Genomic DNA, 15642 nt, shown 5'->3' on the forward strand with positions numbered 1-15642 from the left:
GTGCGCAAAGAAGACTGCCGTAACTCGGCCGTCATCGTCAAGGCGAATCTTGCTCCAGAAGCCCTCGCTTTCCAGCTGTTCAGCGAGAGCATGTATATTGCTTTGTCCTCTAGCGAGGTCTCGCTTGCCCCGTGCAATGCAGTTATAGATATCCTGCTGTGTGGCAGCTGTATCTGATGCCACGCTTAGATAGGATCTAATCTCCCTCGGGGCAACATTGGCTCTGGCGAGCCGCTGGACTGTGGATTCGTCTTGGCGTGATAACTGACGATGTACGGGATGTGCCACTGCATTGGAGCTTGGCTCGTGGTTGTGCTCGGCGAATTTGGCGTCAGGACGATGCTTCAATGTCCATATAGTCCCACATAGGCTTTCCTTCGCTGTGATAGAGAAGAGGCATCCTGTCCGGCGACTCGAGGACTTCCGCTGCCGTACCTTCGAGGAATCAGAAGGGGCACGCCCTGTGCCACGGTCACAGCTATAGATGACTCCAATCCTCCCACTAGGAGTCTTCCAGGAGCTCTTTACGCCGAATGCATAGCCTCGTAGTGCTGCCCAGGCGTTGATGGCGGTGACCAGTTGCTCCCGCGAGGTATACTCATTTTCCGGGGGGAGCACATCGTCAGGCCAGAGCCGAGAAGCTTCAATTGGGTCCATTGTATAGTAATAAAGGCACGAGAAGTCGAATTGGGACCAGAGAATATATCAATCAGTCATTTGGAGGCTTCAATTGGCGGTGTGTGATGGTCTTGCAATAAGGCCACGTTGCTTCTTACATATCAGATCTTATTTGCACAGCCGGCTGTGCGCCGATCACGTGGTCTTATTTGCACAGCCGGCTGTGCACGTACTGCTCGCCTGACTCCAAGCGTCGCTGACCAACCAACTCTAACGGTGTAGGGTGCGAAAGGCGATAATTCCGCGATCGAGGCTGAATATGAGGATTATGGGGTCATCGAGATAATGTCAATCTCAATTGCTACGTAATAGGCATGTCAAAGCGATGGCTATTGTTCCTTTCGACCCCTGTATTTCTCGGACGTGGGTCGGATTGGGAATGGCCTCATTAACACACCGAAACCCACTTGAGCCATCTCCACTGTCAGGTCTCACGTGTTTGCTAGACGTGTAATTGAGGCATCTTCAAGATGAGAATTGCAAGTCTACAGAATTATGGTGAGAGTAAGGTTCTAAAATGAGAGCCAGCCAAACCTGTCCAAACAATTCGATCCTTTGGTTCCTTTTCTGATCAGGAAATCTTGCTTGTGGTCGCTGTGTATGCCGTCAACTGCTCCAAAGCATCTTGATACTCTTGTCCAATGACCTCAGCATGGCTCGACGAGCGCGGTGTGATAGAGCAGGGGAAGGGCAAGGGAACCGAGTTGAAACCTTCAGAGTACGCGAAACTGGAATGCATTAGTATAAGAAAGTCACACGGGAAAGGGGAGACTTACATATCAACATCAACATCTCTTCCCTTCTCATCCTTGGCAGGGTTCACCTCAAACGCCCAGAGGATACGAGCAATGTTGATTGCCACCGACGCAGAGCCAAGGTGCATGCCAGGGCAGATACGACGCCCCCAACCGAAGGCGCTGTGACCAAAGGTACCAGGATAGTTGCGCTCCTCCATGAAGCGCTCAGGCTTGAACTCGTGGGGTTCAGGGAAGTCGGCCTCGTTGAGATGGACTAGACACGATTATAAAATGCACAAGAGAACTGATACGAGAGACTTACGAGTCCAGAGAGGTGCGATGATGGTGCTGCCCTTGGGGATAAACATGCCCTTGTACACATGGTCCGCGGTGCTGGCGTGGGGAGTGCCACCAAGTACAGCGACTGGCCGCCATCGCAAGGTTTCAGAAGCAATGGCTCTGATATACTCTAGCTTGGGGAGGTCATCAAACGTGGGTAGGCGATCATTCCCAACAACTCTGTCGAGTTCTTCTTGGGCTCTTGGGATAAACTGGGGGCCAAACTTGGCACATGCAAGAAGGAAGCTAGCCAAAGAGCCCGCCGACTGTTGAGTTCGGTTAGTGATCATAGATCTAAGTGATTTGAAGGTGCACTTACTGTCTCGACTCCAGCGCCAAAAGGTGAGCCTGCCGTGTAAGAAATCTCCAAGTCCGACATGCCAAGGTTGGCCTGCTCTTCAAGAAGGTGCTTAGCGAAGCAGGTTGGTGCAACACCCTGAGCAACCTTGTCGCGAACCTCATCCATGAGCTCAGTGTACATGCGAATGTCCTTCTCTCGCTGCTGGAGAACCTCAGCCTTCCAGGGTGCCAGGAAGCTGGGCACGTACTTGAGGGCTGGGTATCTCTCCACGGCAAACTTTCCGGGGATGCTACCAGATGGTCAACTTTTGCTAAACAAGGGAGGTTGGGATGACATACTTGACCATTGTTAGACGCTCCATCGACTCTGCGTTGCGACGGACGACAATGTCAGTCCTGACATCTTCAACACGCCTACCATAAGTAACGGTGACAATGACAGATGCAGCGTATCGCTCCAGGTGCGTTCGAAAATCTTCAGGCGATCTCAAAAGATCATGCATCAAGACCTTGGACTCGAGGCTCTGGACAGGTCGATAGGTCTCGCTCTGTCGCTGCATGAAACCGCTGTGCAGAAGCTTGCGCCAGCGTCTCCAGTAGCCTGCATAAGGAGCCATGAGACCCCTCATACCGCCTGAAAGCAGCTCTCCGCCCATGATGAATCGCGGACGGGAAGAAAAGATGGCACCCTTCTTCTCAAGAAGATCCCATGCCGCCTGCGCAGAGCCAAGAACAATAGTTGGGGTAGGTCCCAGCTGGAGATAGACAACATCTCCATATTGCTGGCTGAGCTCTTGAAACCAAAGCCATGGCTTCCGAATGCCCGTCCTGATGACTTTTGGGCCTGGTGGAAGCTGTGAACGGTGGGAATAGAGCTTCCACTCTTGCTTGAGCTGTTGTTGGAGATTGTCAGTCGCGTGGTAATCAGGGAATGCGGATTGGTCGAGACAAACTTACCCTAGGAAAGACGAGGGCGAGGTACGCAAAAGCGACAGCAACAGCCGCGTAGACGAGTATCTTGACGACCATGTTTAAAAACTGATGATATCGACTGACCGACTGCAGAGCACAGACAAAGATTCGAGTCAGGAATGTCAAGGATAACCCAGAGGCTCTTATTCAAAGCCGTGACCTGACCGAGGTAAACGATTTTTTCGACACAAATCTCAACTGCCATGTCCAATTGCCGACCTTGGCAGCCACCCCCGCTTGGAGAAGAGAGCCAAGCAGACGCTTTCAACGAGAAGCTGACCCTTTTGAATGGAAGCGAGGTGGCTGCTAGCTCCCCAGGCTCCGCAAACCCCGCAATCTAAACTCCATGGGGGGAGGAGAAGTGCGGAGACCCCACGCTGTAGTCTGATGACAGGTTCGGATCCTTGTTCCCGGGTAATTATACCCTGAAAGTTCAAATAGAGACGAGTTTGACTCCTTTTTGACGAAGTATTCAGGAGCAGAGATTTTCTCAGTATTACACTTCATCCTTTACTTTTTCAACTTTTTACTCTCACAATGAGGAGTGACGCTTGGCTTAGCAAGCCGTTCTTGACGGCCATCTTTCTTGGAATAGGAGGTTTCCTCTATGGCTTGTAAGTCATCCTTACCAGTGTTACATCAGGCATTGATCGACTCATGCTTCATAGCGATTCTGGAATCATCACGCCGAGTCTGGCTCTCAACTCCTTTTTGACTTACTTTGGGAACCCTCATGCCGCTCTCCGTGGTGCCATTGTCTCTGTCTACCAGGCAGGAGGTATGTGTTTCCCATGTACAATATGTGGTCAAATACTGACTCCTGATTTTAGCATGGCTGGGTAGTGCGTCTGTTGGCGTCACCAGTGATAGACTGGGTCGACGCAAGGCCATTGCTTTTGGCTGCATTTGGGGTGTGATTGGCGGTGCCCTGATGGCTGGTGCAGCTCATGTTGCCATGCGTAAGTGGCCAGAAAAACGCACTGAATCATTTTTCTAACTGGGGTTTAGTTATCATGGGCCGTCTTTTGATCGGCTTTGCTGTTGGAACCATCACCGGAGTTGCCCCTGTTTTCGGCGCTGAGATTGCCAAGGCACGGTGACCCCTTTCTTTGAAAGACCTCTTCCTAACTCTCCCCAGACCAATGAGCGAGCCAAGATTACCGCAGTCAACCAAATGAGTAAGTTCCCCGTCCCTGAGTAGCTATCAAGACTAACCTCTCTCAGTGGTCGCCTGGGGCTTTTTCGTCGCCCTCTGGACTGGCGTCGGTGAAGGCAAATGGCACAACCCCAACCAATGGCGTCTCGGCTTTGCCATCCAGAGTATCCCAGCTCTTCTCCTCGGTGTCGGAGTTCTCTTCCTCAGCGAGTCCCCCCGCTGGCTTTGCTTGAAGGGCCGCTACGAGGAGGCTGAAAAGGCATTCCGCAACTACCACTACGACGGTACGAACGACGAGTGGTGCCGTACTGAGTTTACCGTTATTCAGGTCAACATTGCGGAGGAGCTTCAGGCACAGGGCAAGCTTTCTTGGGCCGATCTCATCAAGACCTCTGCTTTCAGGAAACGTCTCTTTGTCGGCTCTTTCGTCTGGGCTGCTGCCATGTTGTCTGGTATCTCGTTTGTGCAGTACTACCAGACTGCCATCTACGCTACCCTCCAGTTCGACCAGGACCGTCAGCTTCTCGTCAGTGGTCTGTACGGTTCAGTTGCCCCCGTGGCCTGCTTCCTGTCGCTATTCTTTGTCGACAAGATTGGCCGCAGAAAGATTCTGGTCATCAGCTCTTCGCTGTTGTCCCTTTGCTACATGATCATTACGATTCTTGCGGCTTTGTATCCTGCTCGTCCTGGTCTGCCTACCAACGCTGCAGCTCAGAGGGGTCTGATTGCCTGCATCTTTGCCGTTTCGGCCAACTACTCGGCCCTGCTTGGACCCATGACCTGGATTATTCCGTGAGTACAGAAACAGTCTGCATGAGACTCTTTCTAATCATTACACAGTCCCGAGGTTTTCACTACTGAGCTTCGTGCCAAGGCAAACGCCATTGTCCAGGTTGTTCACTACTCGATCAGCTTGATCATTACTCAATGCTCGCCCATCGCCCTGGCCGAGGTGGGCTGGAAGTACTACGTGAGTAACGAAGCAAAACACTTCCCTGATGTGTACGCTGACCAAACCTCTAGATTCTGTTCGTTTTGACCAACGCTCTCTGCGCCGTCGTCTTCGCATTCGCATATCCCGAAACCCGAGGCAAGTCTCTCGAGGAGATTGACGAGATCTTTGGTGATGTCAAGGTTATCCGCCAGGAGGATGTCAAGTTCTCTGAAAAGGCTGGACTCGAGACACTGGAATATCGTGGCAACAGGACAAGTGCACAGGAAGCTTAGGACGGAATCTACGGGCTTGATCGGCTAGGACATGGCTTTGGTTGAGTCAGAGTCGGTCTAACTATTACTTTTCTGAACAATCTTATTATAACATCTCTTCTCTTCAATTACTCCACCGCCAAGTCCCAAGCTCAGCCTTAGCCTCTGGGTTGGAATATCGGCTCTGGTGTCGGCACTTGAAGTGGCAAAATAGCTTTCCACCAGTAACCAAGCGTGTGATAAAGCTACCAACTAAATCCTTCATCTATGAGAACAAAACCTCTCCTCAAACCACCAGATCGTCCAAGACTCGAAGCAGCAACCCGAACATCATCCGCCATGCCTGGTGGCCCTGAGACGAGGATACCGATGGGATCCCTTCGTCCACCACTAGCCGTTAGCTCGCTTTGAAGAATTTCCGCAATGTCCATGCGCTTTCCCACACTAGTGGTAACACTAACTGTTGGTGGGAAACCGGACATTTCTTGGCTGAGCTCCTTTTGAAGCGAATCATTCCTCAAACCCCAGTACACGCGTGCGGATCTGGTTCCGTTCTCGTGGAGAAGTGGCAACATGGTGGTGATTCCGACTCCACCGGCGAAACAGACGAGGTCGGAGCAGTGGGACAGCTTATTAATGGGGCTGGAATGATATGAGCCCTCGATAAGAACTCGTAGACGAAGGAGACCTCCAGCCGATGCAACTTTTTGGTGGAGCTTTCCAGTCATGCCTGAGCGCGTCCTCACATAGAACGTCGCCCTAGAGACAGGGCCGGCCTTCTCTTGGGAAATTGCTGCTGATTGTGGTGCAGCGTCTTCCTTGTCGTCCTTTTCTTTTCCAATGTTGCTTTCACTTCCTGAAGCAGGCTCCGCAAAGGACAGTGAAGAAGCAACGGAGAAAGGATGAGTCTCCCAGAACCTCCAGCTCAAAGTCGGAAAGCAGAGATAGGCAACACCATGAACTGATACATCGTCGATGGTGATCTTTAGATATTCTCCATCTGAGTCATCGACAGTCGAGACGACGGCAGTCTTCAAACCTCGTCCAGCCATTCGAACCACCCGAGCAAGACGCTCCAAGGCCCAGATACCAGAACCGATATACATCCAAATCTCATAGCCCCAGTTGAAGTCATATCGGTACCAGATGTGGTAGTAGTATCCGATGAGGAAAATCAGGACCATGAGCTGGTGGGTAGCCAGGAACACTTCATATGCCTTTTGTCGAACGACAAGCAGAGAAGTTGGCCAGATGATGACAGCAGCAATCGTAGCAACAACACCCCAAATCCAATAATCTTGAACAAGCTCGGCTTCGTAGTCTCCAAAGAGCTTGTAGTACACCAACAGCATAATCGAGTGAAGAACAATGTGCAGAATAGTCCAGTATCCAAGCCAGCGATGAAGCAGGAGATACGTCCCGTAACTCCAGTCGGTCAGTTGCAGAAGAATACTATTTCGAGATGAAAAGATCAAGAGAGCAACCATGTTTCCCATGGCCATGACACCAGCTCGGTTACCGATAGTGCTGATTTCCTGCTCGCGTAGGCTGGCAAAAGAACTTTGGGGCTGGATGTTGTAATATGGTGCAATGAGAAAGACAAAGTTGAGCAGGCTGATGAGGAGAATGAACAGCAGCTGGCCACGGGTTGGAACAAGGCCTCCTCCCAGGTGAGGCGCGACGGGTGAGCGGTGGGATGTACCCCAAGCTGGGGGATGGTTGAGAACCGAGTTGAGCCAAGTCCAGGAGATGCTCCTACTCAGAGCTGGAACGAGACGGAATAGTGACAGAACGACTGGTAGGAAGATGGCAACAAGCATGACGGTGATACTAGTATACTATTAGAGACATTCAATGATGGGTTCGGAGCCGACTTACGTATATGTTACGTGACCAATTTCATTGGTTTCAAATGAGGTCATGCCGTTGTACTGCTTCTGCCAGTTTGCCTGCAAGACAAAGCTCGTGACATTCAGGGGCTCCCCTGATACGGCGATGGGCAACGAAGTATCCGGTTCAGATTCCGTTGTCTCCTCTGTCTGCCCGCCATGTCCTCCATGCTGTCTGGCCTTGATCTTTCTTGAATGATTGTCGTGGCTGCTCGTCTCATTACTCATTTTCCCTGAAGCTTCTTCCTCGTCCTTTTTAGCTCCTTCGAGAGCGTTCTGATAGGACATGACGGGCTTCCACTCCTTGGTGCCGACAGTACCGGAAGCCAAGTGACCGCGCCAGTAGTCTTCAATCAAGGCAAGCTCAGGCGCGTCACTTCCCGGGCAATAAGTGTTGATGCAGAGTGCCATCGTCTTGAGAAACGCAGGATCGCTGGTGTAACATTCTGGCGGCGTGGTGGTGGTTGAGTGTCCTGAGCCATGGATCGCTGCATCATCCTCTTTCGGGGTACAGTTCAAAGGACAGCCTTTAACGACACCGCGGCATGCAAAGGCACAGGCAGGATGGTACATGGTCTTTCCCCATCCAATCATGCCGGTGCCATCGGACAGTGCTAGACCGGTATGCCAGCCAAGCAGCAGGCACAGCTTGAGAGCCATAGCTGCGTAGCTTCTGTTAACGAGTCGTAATGAATAAGAAAGAATCAAAAACGAATACTGCAATGCTGACTTTGCGCGCTCTTGAGGTTCTCTTAAGGGTCCATTCGTTCGCGGCACAAAAGTCTTGGCAGTAATCCCGGTTGATGCTGGACCCATGATATCTTGCTCAATCCTTCTCACGTCGCTACATCAGTGGATCAATGCAGACTCTGGCCATCAAAGCGACCAATCATCTATTCTTGCTTTCACAGTCCATCCTTGAGTTTGGTGAAGCCAAGACCGCAGCTGCGGTGACTGATGCTTATTCGGGCTCGGAGATGTGGCCAGTGTCTCCGCCTTGTCGTTTCTGGGCGAATCTCTGACGTTGCATTTGAAGATGGCGTTGAGCCTCGCAGTTTTCTCTTCTCTCATGGGTCCGGGCCTACCGTGGATCGGCCGACACAGCTAGAACCCCTGTGATACTCGGCACTGGCGGTACAAGACCCTCGTCGCTCGATTGATCAGGTTCTCGGGCAAGAATCAATTAATAATTGCTCATCACATTGAGGCTCGGGTATGTCGAAGCGTGTGCTTCAAGGTGAAAATAGAGCTTATGCCCTAAAATAAGCTTAAAGTGGCTAAATTGAGCTTAAACGTCTAAAACTGCTGCAATCTTTCCAGTCAGATACTTAACATTCTTAGACAAGCATCTTATCATTGCCACCCTTGAAATGACCTAAGAGTCTTATAATGATTGTATTATTGCTGGGTCAGCATCTTCCCTTGCCGCGTGAATAGACCGCCCTGGCACACCTCATATTACTCATCTCATCAACCAGGTAGATGAGTATCATCAATATTAGAGGGCATATTACCATTGACTTTCACGTAAACATGGCTATTTCTCATCAACAGTGTGTATGTATTAACGGCCGCTAGGGCCGCTTGTTTATATCGAGACTTGATAAATATGTACACGTAAACCACCTGCATCAACGCTCTACAAAACTCCTCGTCATGCTACAAAGCCACTCGCCATGCTCCACAAACTCCTCTCATCATACAACTTCAATAGGCCGTCAACGTTTAAGCGGAGACGCACTGGGAGTACCACTCGTTGGACTTGACACACTTGAAGCCGGAAACGCAAGTGGTAGGGCCAGTGAAAGAGCTGCCGCCGCACTGAGCGTAGGCAGCAGCGGTAGCGCCAGTCTGGGCAGTAGGAGCAGCGGGAGCCGAGGCCTTGGTTGTAGTGGGCTTGGCGGCGGCGGCCTTAGTCGTGGTCGTGGTAGGCTTGGTAACGGCGGCCTTGGTGGAGGTGGGCTTGGACGCGGCGGCGGTGGTGGCGGGCTTGGAGGCAGCAGCGGAGGGAGAAGAGCTGCCGGAGCTAGAGCCGGAAGAGACACCCGACTGCCAGCCGCGCTCGCGGGAAAGCTCGTACCACCAGTTGCGGAGCATCCAGCCATCAAAGTCGGTGATGGTGGTGGAAGAACCAGCAAGCATGACGAAGTTGGTGATACCAGTAGGGGTCCAGTCATAGACTGTACAAGTTAGCTAGTTGCTCACGTTACTTAGGAAACATCACTCACAGTCGTCAAGGGCAAAGGTGTGGCCCATCTCGTGCAGGAGAATATGGCCAACACCCTCAGGGCCAAGTCGCTGACCCCAGTCACCACCAGCACCACCGGCCATACCCTTGGTCAGCCAGAGAGACTGGTCGTAGTGTCGGTCGGCACCACCGGGGCACTGGTTGTAGTTGCCATCCTGGTGGAAGAAGCGGCCGCACTTCTCAGAGCACTGAGGAATACCCTCAGAGTCGACGTCAGTGTAGACGTCGATGCCAGAAGTGGAACCCTGGAGGAGGCTCTTGTCCTTGACAGCCCATCCAACAACGTTGACCTTGATGTCGGTGTAGGGGAAGTTGTCGTAGCCGTAGAGCCACTTGAACCACTTGTTGTACTGAGTCTGGAGAGTGGTGGCAATCTCCTCACGGTAGGCAGCAGTGACGGGCTGGTCAGACTCCCATCGAACGCACATGTTCAGCTTGCCCTTGCCAGCGATGAGCTGATCCCAGCCGTAGTTCTTGAAGCCCAGGGCATCCGAGTAGGTCTTGAGGCAGTGATCCCAGACCTCCTTGAGGGGAGTGGCGAGGTTCGAGGGAGGGTTCCATCCGGACTGGCGCTTGGCGGGACGGTTGCGGGGGAGGTCCTGCCAGGATCGAGTCTCCTTGACGCTGCTGAGGCCCTGCCAAACGGAAGCGTCAAGATCGGACTTGGGGGTGGTGCCCTGGGCTGCGGTCGACGCAGCGAGGGCCACAATGCTAGCAGCAGAGAAACGCATGATGCAAAATAAGTGGAATAAAAGAATGGATTGTGATGGATGTTTAACGAATGGATACAGTCGAAGAAAAACGAGAGCAAAGTAAAAAAGAACGTCTACCGAATAAGTCTCTTACATTGTAGGGCAGAGCGAGGACGGGACGAAATATATAGCAGCGAGCTGAACAGCCTGGGAAACGGGCATCGTCCCGTTTTGGGATTGATGCCAGGGCTCGATTGGCGGGATAAAGAGGCTGCGGAGACGGGATGGAACCTGCTGATCAGGGGTAGCGAGGGCCACGGCGCTGGGATTGCATGTCTCTCAGGCAGGGTCAGGAGAAAGGCGAGAAGCTGTGGGGTTTTGAGGATGGAGTTTTCTAGAATTGGTCTTTCGATAGTCGGAGGTGTTGATAATTACCCGTGTGCACTTATGTTCAAGTGTCGCGTTAGTTAGAGGTTAGACGTGAGGCTCTAGAGGGCGCCAGAGATGGAGGCTATTCACACCAAACCACCCAACCCAACAAAATAAAAGAATAAGCTTACTCTCATGACAAAAAACAACCCATGCCCGCATCATGAAACTGTCGAAAAACTGCCGATAGGCCCAAGCCATGTTTTAGGTGTTTTCATGGTGTCACCAAGCGCTCCAGTGGATGCGCCGAGGCTTCTCCTTGAAACAGTCCTTTAATCGTCCTTCTTTTTCTTTTTTTGTTAGGGCGTGCAACCTGAGACGGGCCTTGGCGGGCATGGGTCAGCCGTTGAACTATTGAGACTAGCAAGTTTTACGAACGGACGAATCGACCAACGGAATGCGGCTCGCATTATCGAATTTCTTCCGTCCAGTCAGAGATGCTCCATTGCGCGCTTTCATCTCGTATTGAGCGCATGGCACGTGTTGGAGCACGTGCATCCGAACCCGAAGCCGTAAAATTCAAACCCGATTCGGGTTTAACGGGGATTCCGTGTCAGCTTCTTGTCCGATCATGTTGCCGAAACCCCACGTTTGAAGACACATCAGCCGATAATAGTGAAGACAGGAGCAACATGAGGACAACAATAGCTTGTGAAAGGTAAATAAGCTTAATTCATGAATTCTTACACAGAGTCTAACTGTCTCATATAGGTGCAGGTAATTGATCATCTCCCCGCCATCAATTTCCCGACAGGGGTTAACCAAGATTCACCCTACAGAAGATCCAAGGTCAAGTGCAGACACGACGGCCAGCCCCCTTGCGCCGGCTGTGCAAAAAGTGGTCATGTCCGAACTTGTGCTCTGAGTGGGCCTATCCTAGGTCAAAAGCCGTCGTCTGATTCCAGACCCCGATCAGCAAAGAGACGCCGTCTTAGCCTGGGCAGTCCGACAGGGGAGCCAAGCCGGGATATCGGCCAGGTATTTAGTCACGTCCCCCGGGATCGCCTCATAAAGGCTATTACGGTCTTTCGAGCACAGTTTCCTGAATTTGGGTTCATACATCCTGGTGACCTTGAGTACCATGAGGAGGAACTTGGCGTCTTGCAGAAGCTACGGCTTTTGGTCATCTTGGTCGTCTCGCGTCGGTACATGGACGATGACTCGATCGACGATCCGAATGTGTCCTATATAACGAATGAGGCACAAAAGAGGATGACCAATGGCCCCAGCTTGGCCCTTATCCAAACATTTCTCATTCTTTCTCTTTGCAACTGGGGCGACGGAGATGGATTCAATGCCTGGATGCACTCGGGCATCGCCACCAGAATGGCTCAGGGGCTTCTGAGTACTGGCTTCGCAGGATGCAGCAAAGGCGAGACGCTGTCGGAGATCGAGAAGAGAACTCTATGGACTTGCTTCAAGATGGACAAGTTGCTAAGCTGCGGCAAGAGACGACAGCCCATGTTTCCTGACCAAGACTTGCACTTTTCCCTACCCATCAACGATGCGCAGTTCTTATTTGGAGCCCAAGCAACCCCAGTACCTACACTGAGCCCTGGACAAGCTGACTCACGAATCTATGGACCCGACGACTACCTCGTCCTTCTCATCCAAGGTTTGCGCATTTGGTCAAGGGTGCACACGTGGATAGCAGAGGGCGGCAGAAGACAGCCTGGGATGACGGAACCAGCCGAGTGTCCCTGGAACGAGACCTCCAAGTGGCATCAGATGAAGCAGGATTTGATGAAATGGCGAGAGTCCCAAGATGCTCTCATCAGATATCCCGGAACCAAGGTGTCTATGCATGCTCAGCGAGGGCAGGCAGAGAGGCTCGGTTACATCAACCTCATCTACTACGTCAGGTGAGCTCAACTCGATCCTGAATCAGGCCAGCGCTAACTATTGTTTACTCAGCTTTCTCTTTCTCTGCCGCGAGTACATCCCCTTCTGCCCCGTCGACGAAGTAAAACCACGAGGTCCTATAGAGCCACCGCTCCTCAAAGCCCCAGGACCAGAAGCATTCTGGTCACAGAACCTTACCGAGCTATATGACGCTGCCACACAAATGTCAAACTTGCTAGGCGATCTCGAACATGTTGGATGCTCCCTCCGTACACCTTTCTCAGGCTTATGCGCCTTTTCCTCTACGCTGTGGAGCCTCTATGCCGCCTCCTTTCCAAAGTTTATGGGGTTCACGGAGGATCAGACTAAGAATGCTGAGCAACAAGCGGAGAGGACTATGGCGTATTTGGTCAGGATTGGGCAGATATGGAAGCTTGCTGATGAGTGGATTGACGTGCTAAACACGGCCAAGAGTCTATTTCACCGGGTAACCATGGAGGGTCACGGGAGAACCGTCAAGCGATCTAGATACGATTATCCCGAGCTTGAAGAGTCGATCCACCTGGCACCGCTCAAAGGAATGCCTCGACAGACGTTTGATAGTAGCAGCCTGGGGTCATCCTCGGTCAACCCCCCAAGCGAGAGGCCAACGCAGCAGACGACGGTGAACGAGGCAGGAGAGGAAGAAAACGCTGGGGGAGGTATTGCTTTTCAAGATGACTTGGCACACGGCAACGACTTTCTCGGCGAGGATTGGTGGAGGCTTCTGTCTTTCTACGACGATCCTCACCTGTTGTCGACGAGTATTGACAACATTGGAGATACGAATGTGGACTAGGCACTATCATGAATAATTCAATCAAATTTTCATAAGCACACCGTTATTGTATATCTGCATCTTATCAGTTGGAAATTTCGGGTTCCTTTATCGGCAAGCCTGGTAACCCGATTTCGGGTTTGACCGGCTGCAAACCCGATGATTCAACCACTCTTCACTTCAGCTGAAAGCAACTCTCGAAACCGTCAACCAACCACACACAACTTAAATACCTTGTAATCAGCTCATACAACGCTACCATCAACACTACACATTAATCGCAATCCGAGATACCAGTTATTCAAGATGGCTTCTACCGATCAACCAACTCCAGAGCCGCATCTCATGCACCGCTCGCTTCTTCACGCGCCTGAATCCGTCGTCTCCGCATCAGGCGTCTATCTCACGCTATCATCTGGCCGCCGAATCCTCGATGGCTGCGCAGGCGCCGCAGTCGCCATCATCGGCCATGGACGCACTGAAGTTCGTGATGCCATCGTCGAGCAAGCTGACAAGGTGTCGTACGTGCACACGATGACCTACACCACGGACAGTTCCGAGAACCTGGCCAACTCCCTCCTGGAAGGTAACCCTTTTGATCTAACGAGGGCTTATCTTATCGGTTCTGGAAGTGAGGCTATGGACTCGGCGATGAAGCTCGCAAGGCAGTATCATGTTGAAAATGGACAACCCCAGAGGACACGATTTGTCTCGAGAAGACAGGCTTATCATGGCAACACCATCGGGGCTATGAGCGTGGGCAGTAACCTGGCCAGAAAAGCGCCTTATGAAGGAGCACTTCTGCTTGACAATGTGAGCTACGTGAGCCCCGCGTATGGGTATCGCGGACAGAGAGACGATGAGACGGAAGATGAATACGCAAACAGACTGATCACCGAACTCGACAACCATTTCCAAGAAGTCGGTCCTTACAAGATTATCGCATTCATCGCCGAAACTGTCGGAGGAGCAACAGCTGGCTGCATCACGCCCCCAGCAGGTTACTTTGAAGGAGTTCGAAAAGTGTGCGACAAGTACGGCATACTCTTGATTCTTGATGAAATCATGTGTGGAAGCGGAAGAACAGGGACCTTCTTTGCCTTTGAACAAGACGGTGACGTTCGTCCTGATCTTGTCACCATCGGCAAAGGTCTGGGTGGAGGATACGCTCCTATCGCTGCTACACTGGTTCATCGACACATCGTCGAGACTCTCAAGAAGGGCACTGCGAGTTTCAACCATGGTCATACATATCAAGCTCACCCTCTGAGTTGTGCTGCAGCTCTAGCTGTTCAAAAGATCGTCAAGGAAGAGAACTTGGTTTCCCGGTGTGCTGAGCTAGGATCTCGACTGCACAAGACTGTCGTGGAGGTTTTTGGTCCTCTCAACTACGTCGGCAACATTCGAGGCCGGGGGTTGTTCTGGGGTATAGAATTTGTCGAGGATAAAAAGACCAAGAAGCCATTTGACAGCAAGTTGCGCTTCGGAGTTCAGGTTCAAGAGATGGCCTTTAAGCTTGGGTTGGCTGTGTATCCAGGTACTGGGACTGCTGATGGATATGTGGGAGATCATATTATCATTTCGCCTCCACTGACTATTACTGAAGAGGAGATGGATATTATGATTGATTTGCTGAAGCAGGCGTATGACAAGGTAGCTGCGTCGGTTAGAGGATAGGGATCTCTTAGGGAGGGAGATGGGTTTGGACCTGAGCAAAGTCCTGTATGTCAAAAGGCATCACTGAGCAGTTCCAGTTAATATTCAAGAATCATAATGGTTTCAAATTAATTCCTCAACTTTTCATCCCTGCATAACAATCGGGGAGAAGTCACCATTCTACCAAGATGGCAAGATAGAAAGAATCAATGAGGAATACCCACGATGCTTGCAGATTCCAAGATTTCTAAAGCCAAACACGAGTGCCCAACAAAAATACTGCAAGATAAAGGGAAAGCCAGCAAGTGTAATCAGAGATACAAAGGGCGAAGTGCTACATCTGTGATGCTAATCGTGGGCAGAGTTGAAAAGAGCCGGCGACTTTGAATTACCCAGCGTGACTGGAACCGCTGAAAAAGGCCAAAGACACTCGTTCGAATTTCCCCATTGTCGTATTTCTATACGTAGAGATTTGATGTCTAGACTAAGATTCCAAATCATGTTTGTCATCAAGATATCGCTTCACTTACCCCTGAAGCCTGTCTTTCCGCGTAAAGACGCATTGACTCTTGCAAACCACGCCATAATATTAGACCATAATATTACGGATAGACGACATTTTAATTACCGTATCAACTCAATACATTCGGACTGGAAGCATCCCTACTAGCCTCTCTTCTG

General features: G+C 51.3%; 6 protein-coding genes across 6 annotated transcripts; 3 read left to right on the forward strand and 3 right to left on the reverse strand.

Moving 5' to 3' along the window:
• Positions 1 to 1249: 1249 nt before the first annotated feature.
• On the reverse strand, positions 1250 to 3083 carry NECHADRAFT_31801 (uncharacterized protein; the record flags this gene model as incomplete). Its single annotated transcript, XM_003054661.1, has 6 exons — positions 1250 to 1406; positions 1455 to 1689; positions 1738 to 2020; positions 2074 to 2344; positions 2394 to 2947; positions 3012 to 3083. 6 exons carry the CDS (start codon positions 3081 to 3083, stop codon positions 1250 to 1252), a joined length of 1572 nt encoding a protein of 523 aa, XP_003054707.1.
• A 480-nt stretch (positions 3084 to 3563) lies between these two features.
• Positions 3564 to 5409, forward strand: NECHADRAFT_30952 (uncharacterized protein; the record flags this gene model as incomplete). Its single annotated transcript, XM_003053959.1, has 8 exons — positions 3564 to 3640; positions 3695 to 3804; positions 3857 to 3985; positions 4035 to 4122; positions 4143 to 4204; positions 4251 to 4974; positions 5023 to 5152; positions 5206 to 5409. The coding sequence occupies 8 exons, from the start codon at positions 3564 to 3566 to the stop codon at positions 5407 to 5409; spliced, it is 1524 nt and encodes a 507-aa protein (XP_003054005.1).
• A 65-nt stretch (positions 5410 to 5474) lies between these two features.
• On the reverse strand, positions 5475 to 7937 carry NECHADRAFT_99042 (uncharacterized protein; the record flags this gene model as incomplete). The annotated part of the gene is made up of 2 exons (XM_003054662.1): positions 5475 to 7218; positions 7267 to 7937. The coding sequence occupies 2 exons, from the start codon at positions 7935 to 7937 to the stop codon at positions 5634 to 5636; spliced, it is 2256 nt and encodes a 751-aa protein (XP_003054708.1). The 3' UTR covers positions 5475 to 5633.
• A 1065-nt stretch (positions 7938 to 9002) lies between these two features.
• NECHADRAFT_75717 (uncharacterized protein) lies at positions 9003 to 10256 on the reverse strand (the record flags this gene model as incomplete). Its single annotated transcript, XM_003054663.1, has 2 exons — positions 9003 to 9457; positions 9506 to 10256. The coding sequence occupies 2 exons, from the start codon at positions 10254 to 10256 to the stop codon at positions 9003 to 9005; spliced, it is 1206 nt and encodes a 401-aa protein (XP_003054709.1).
• Positions 10257 to 11278: 1022 nt separating this feature from the next.
• NECHADRAFT_75718 (uncharacterized protein) lies at positions 11279 to 13326 on the forward strand (the record flags this gene model as incomplete). The annotated part of the gene is made up of 4 exons (XM_003053960.1): positions 11279 to 11304; positions 11358 to 11363; positions 11426 to 12508; positions 12561 to 13326. 4 exons carry the CDS (start codon positions 11279 to 11281, stop codon positions 13324 to 13326), a joined length of 1881 nt encoding a protein of 626 aa, XP_003054006.1.
• Positions 13327 to 13611: 285 nt separating this feature from the next.
• Positions 13612 to 14982, forward strand: NECHADRAFT_30524 (uncharacterized protein; the record flags this gene model as incomplete). Its single annotated transcript, XM_003053961.1, has 1 exon — positions 13612 to 14982. One exon carries the CDS (start codon positions 13612 to 13614, stop codon positions 14980 to 14982), a length of 1371 nt encoding a protein of 456 aa, XP_003054007.1.
• Between the last annotated feature and the right edge of the window lie 660 nt (positions 14983 to 15642).

Source organism: Fusarium vanettenii (assembly GCF_000151355.1).
Source record: "Fusarium vanettenii 77-13-4 chromosome 1 genomic scaffold NECHAsca_1_chr1_3_0, whole genome shotgun sequence".
Taxonomy (NCBI): domain Eukaryota; kingdom Fungi; phylum Ascomycota; class Sordariomycetes; order Hypocreales; family Nectriaceae; genus Fusarium; species Fusarium vanettenii.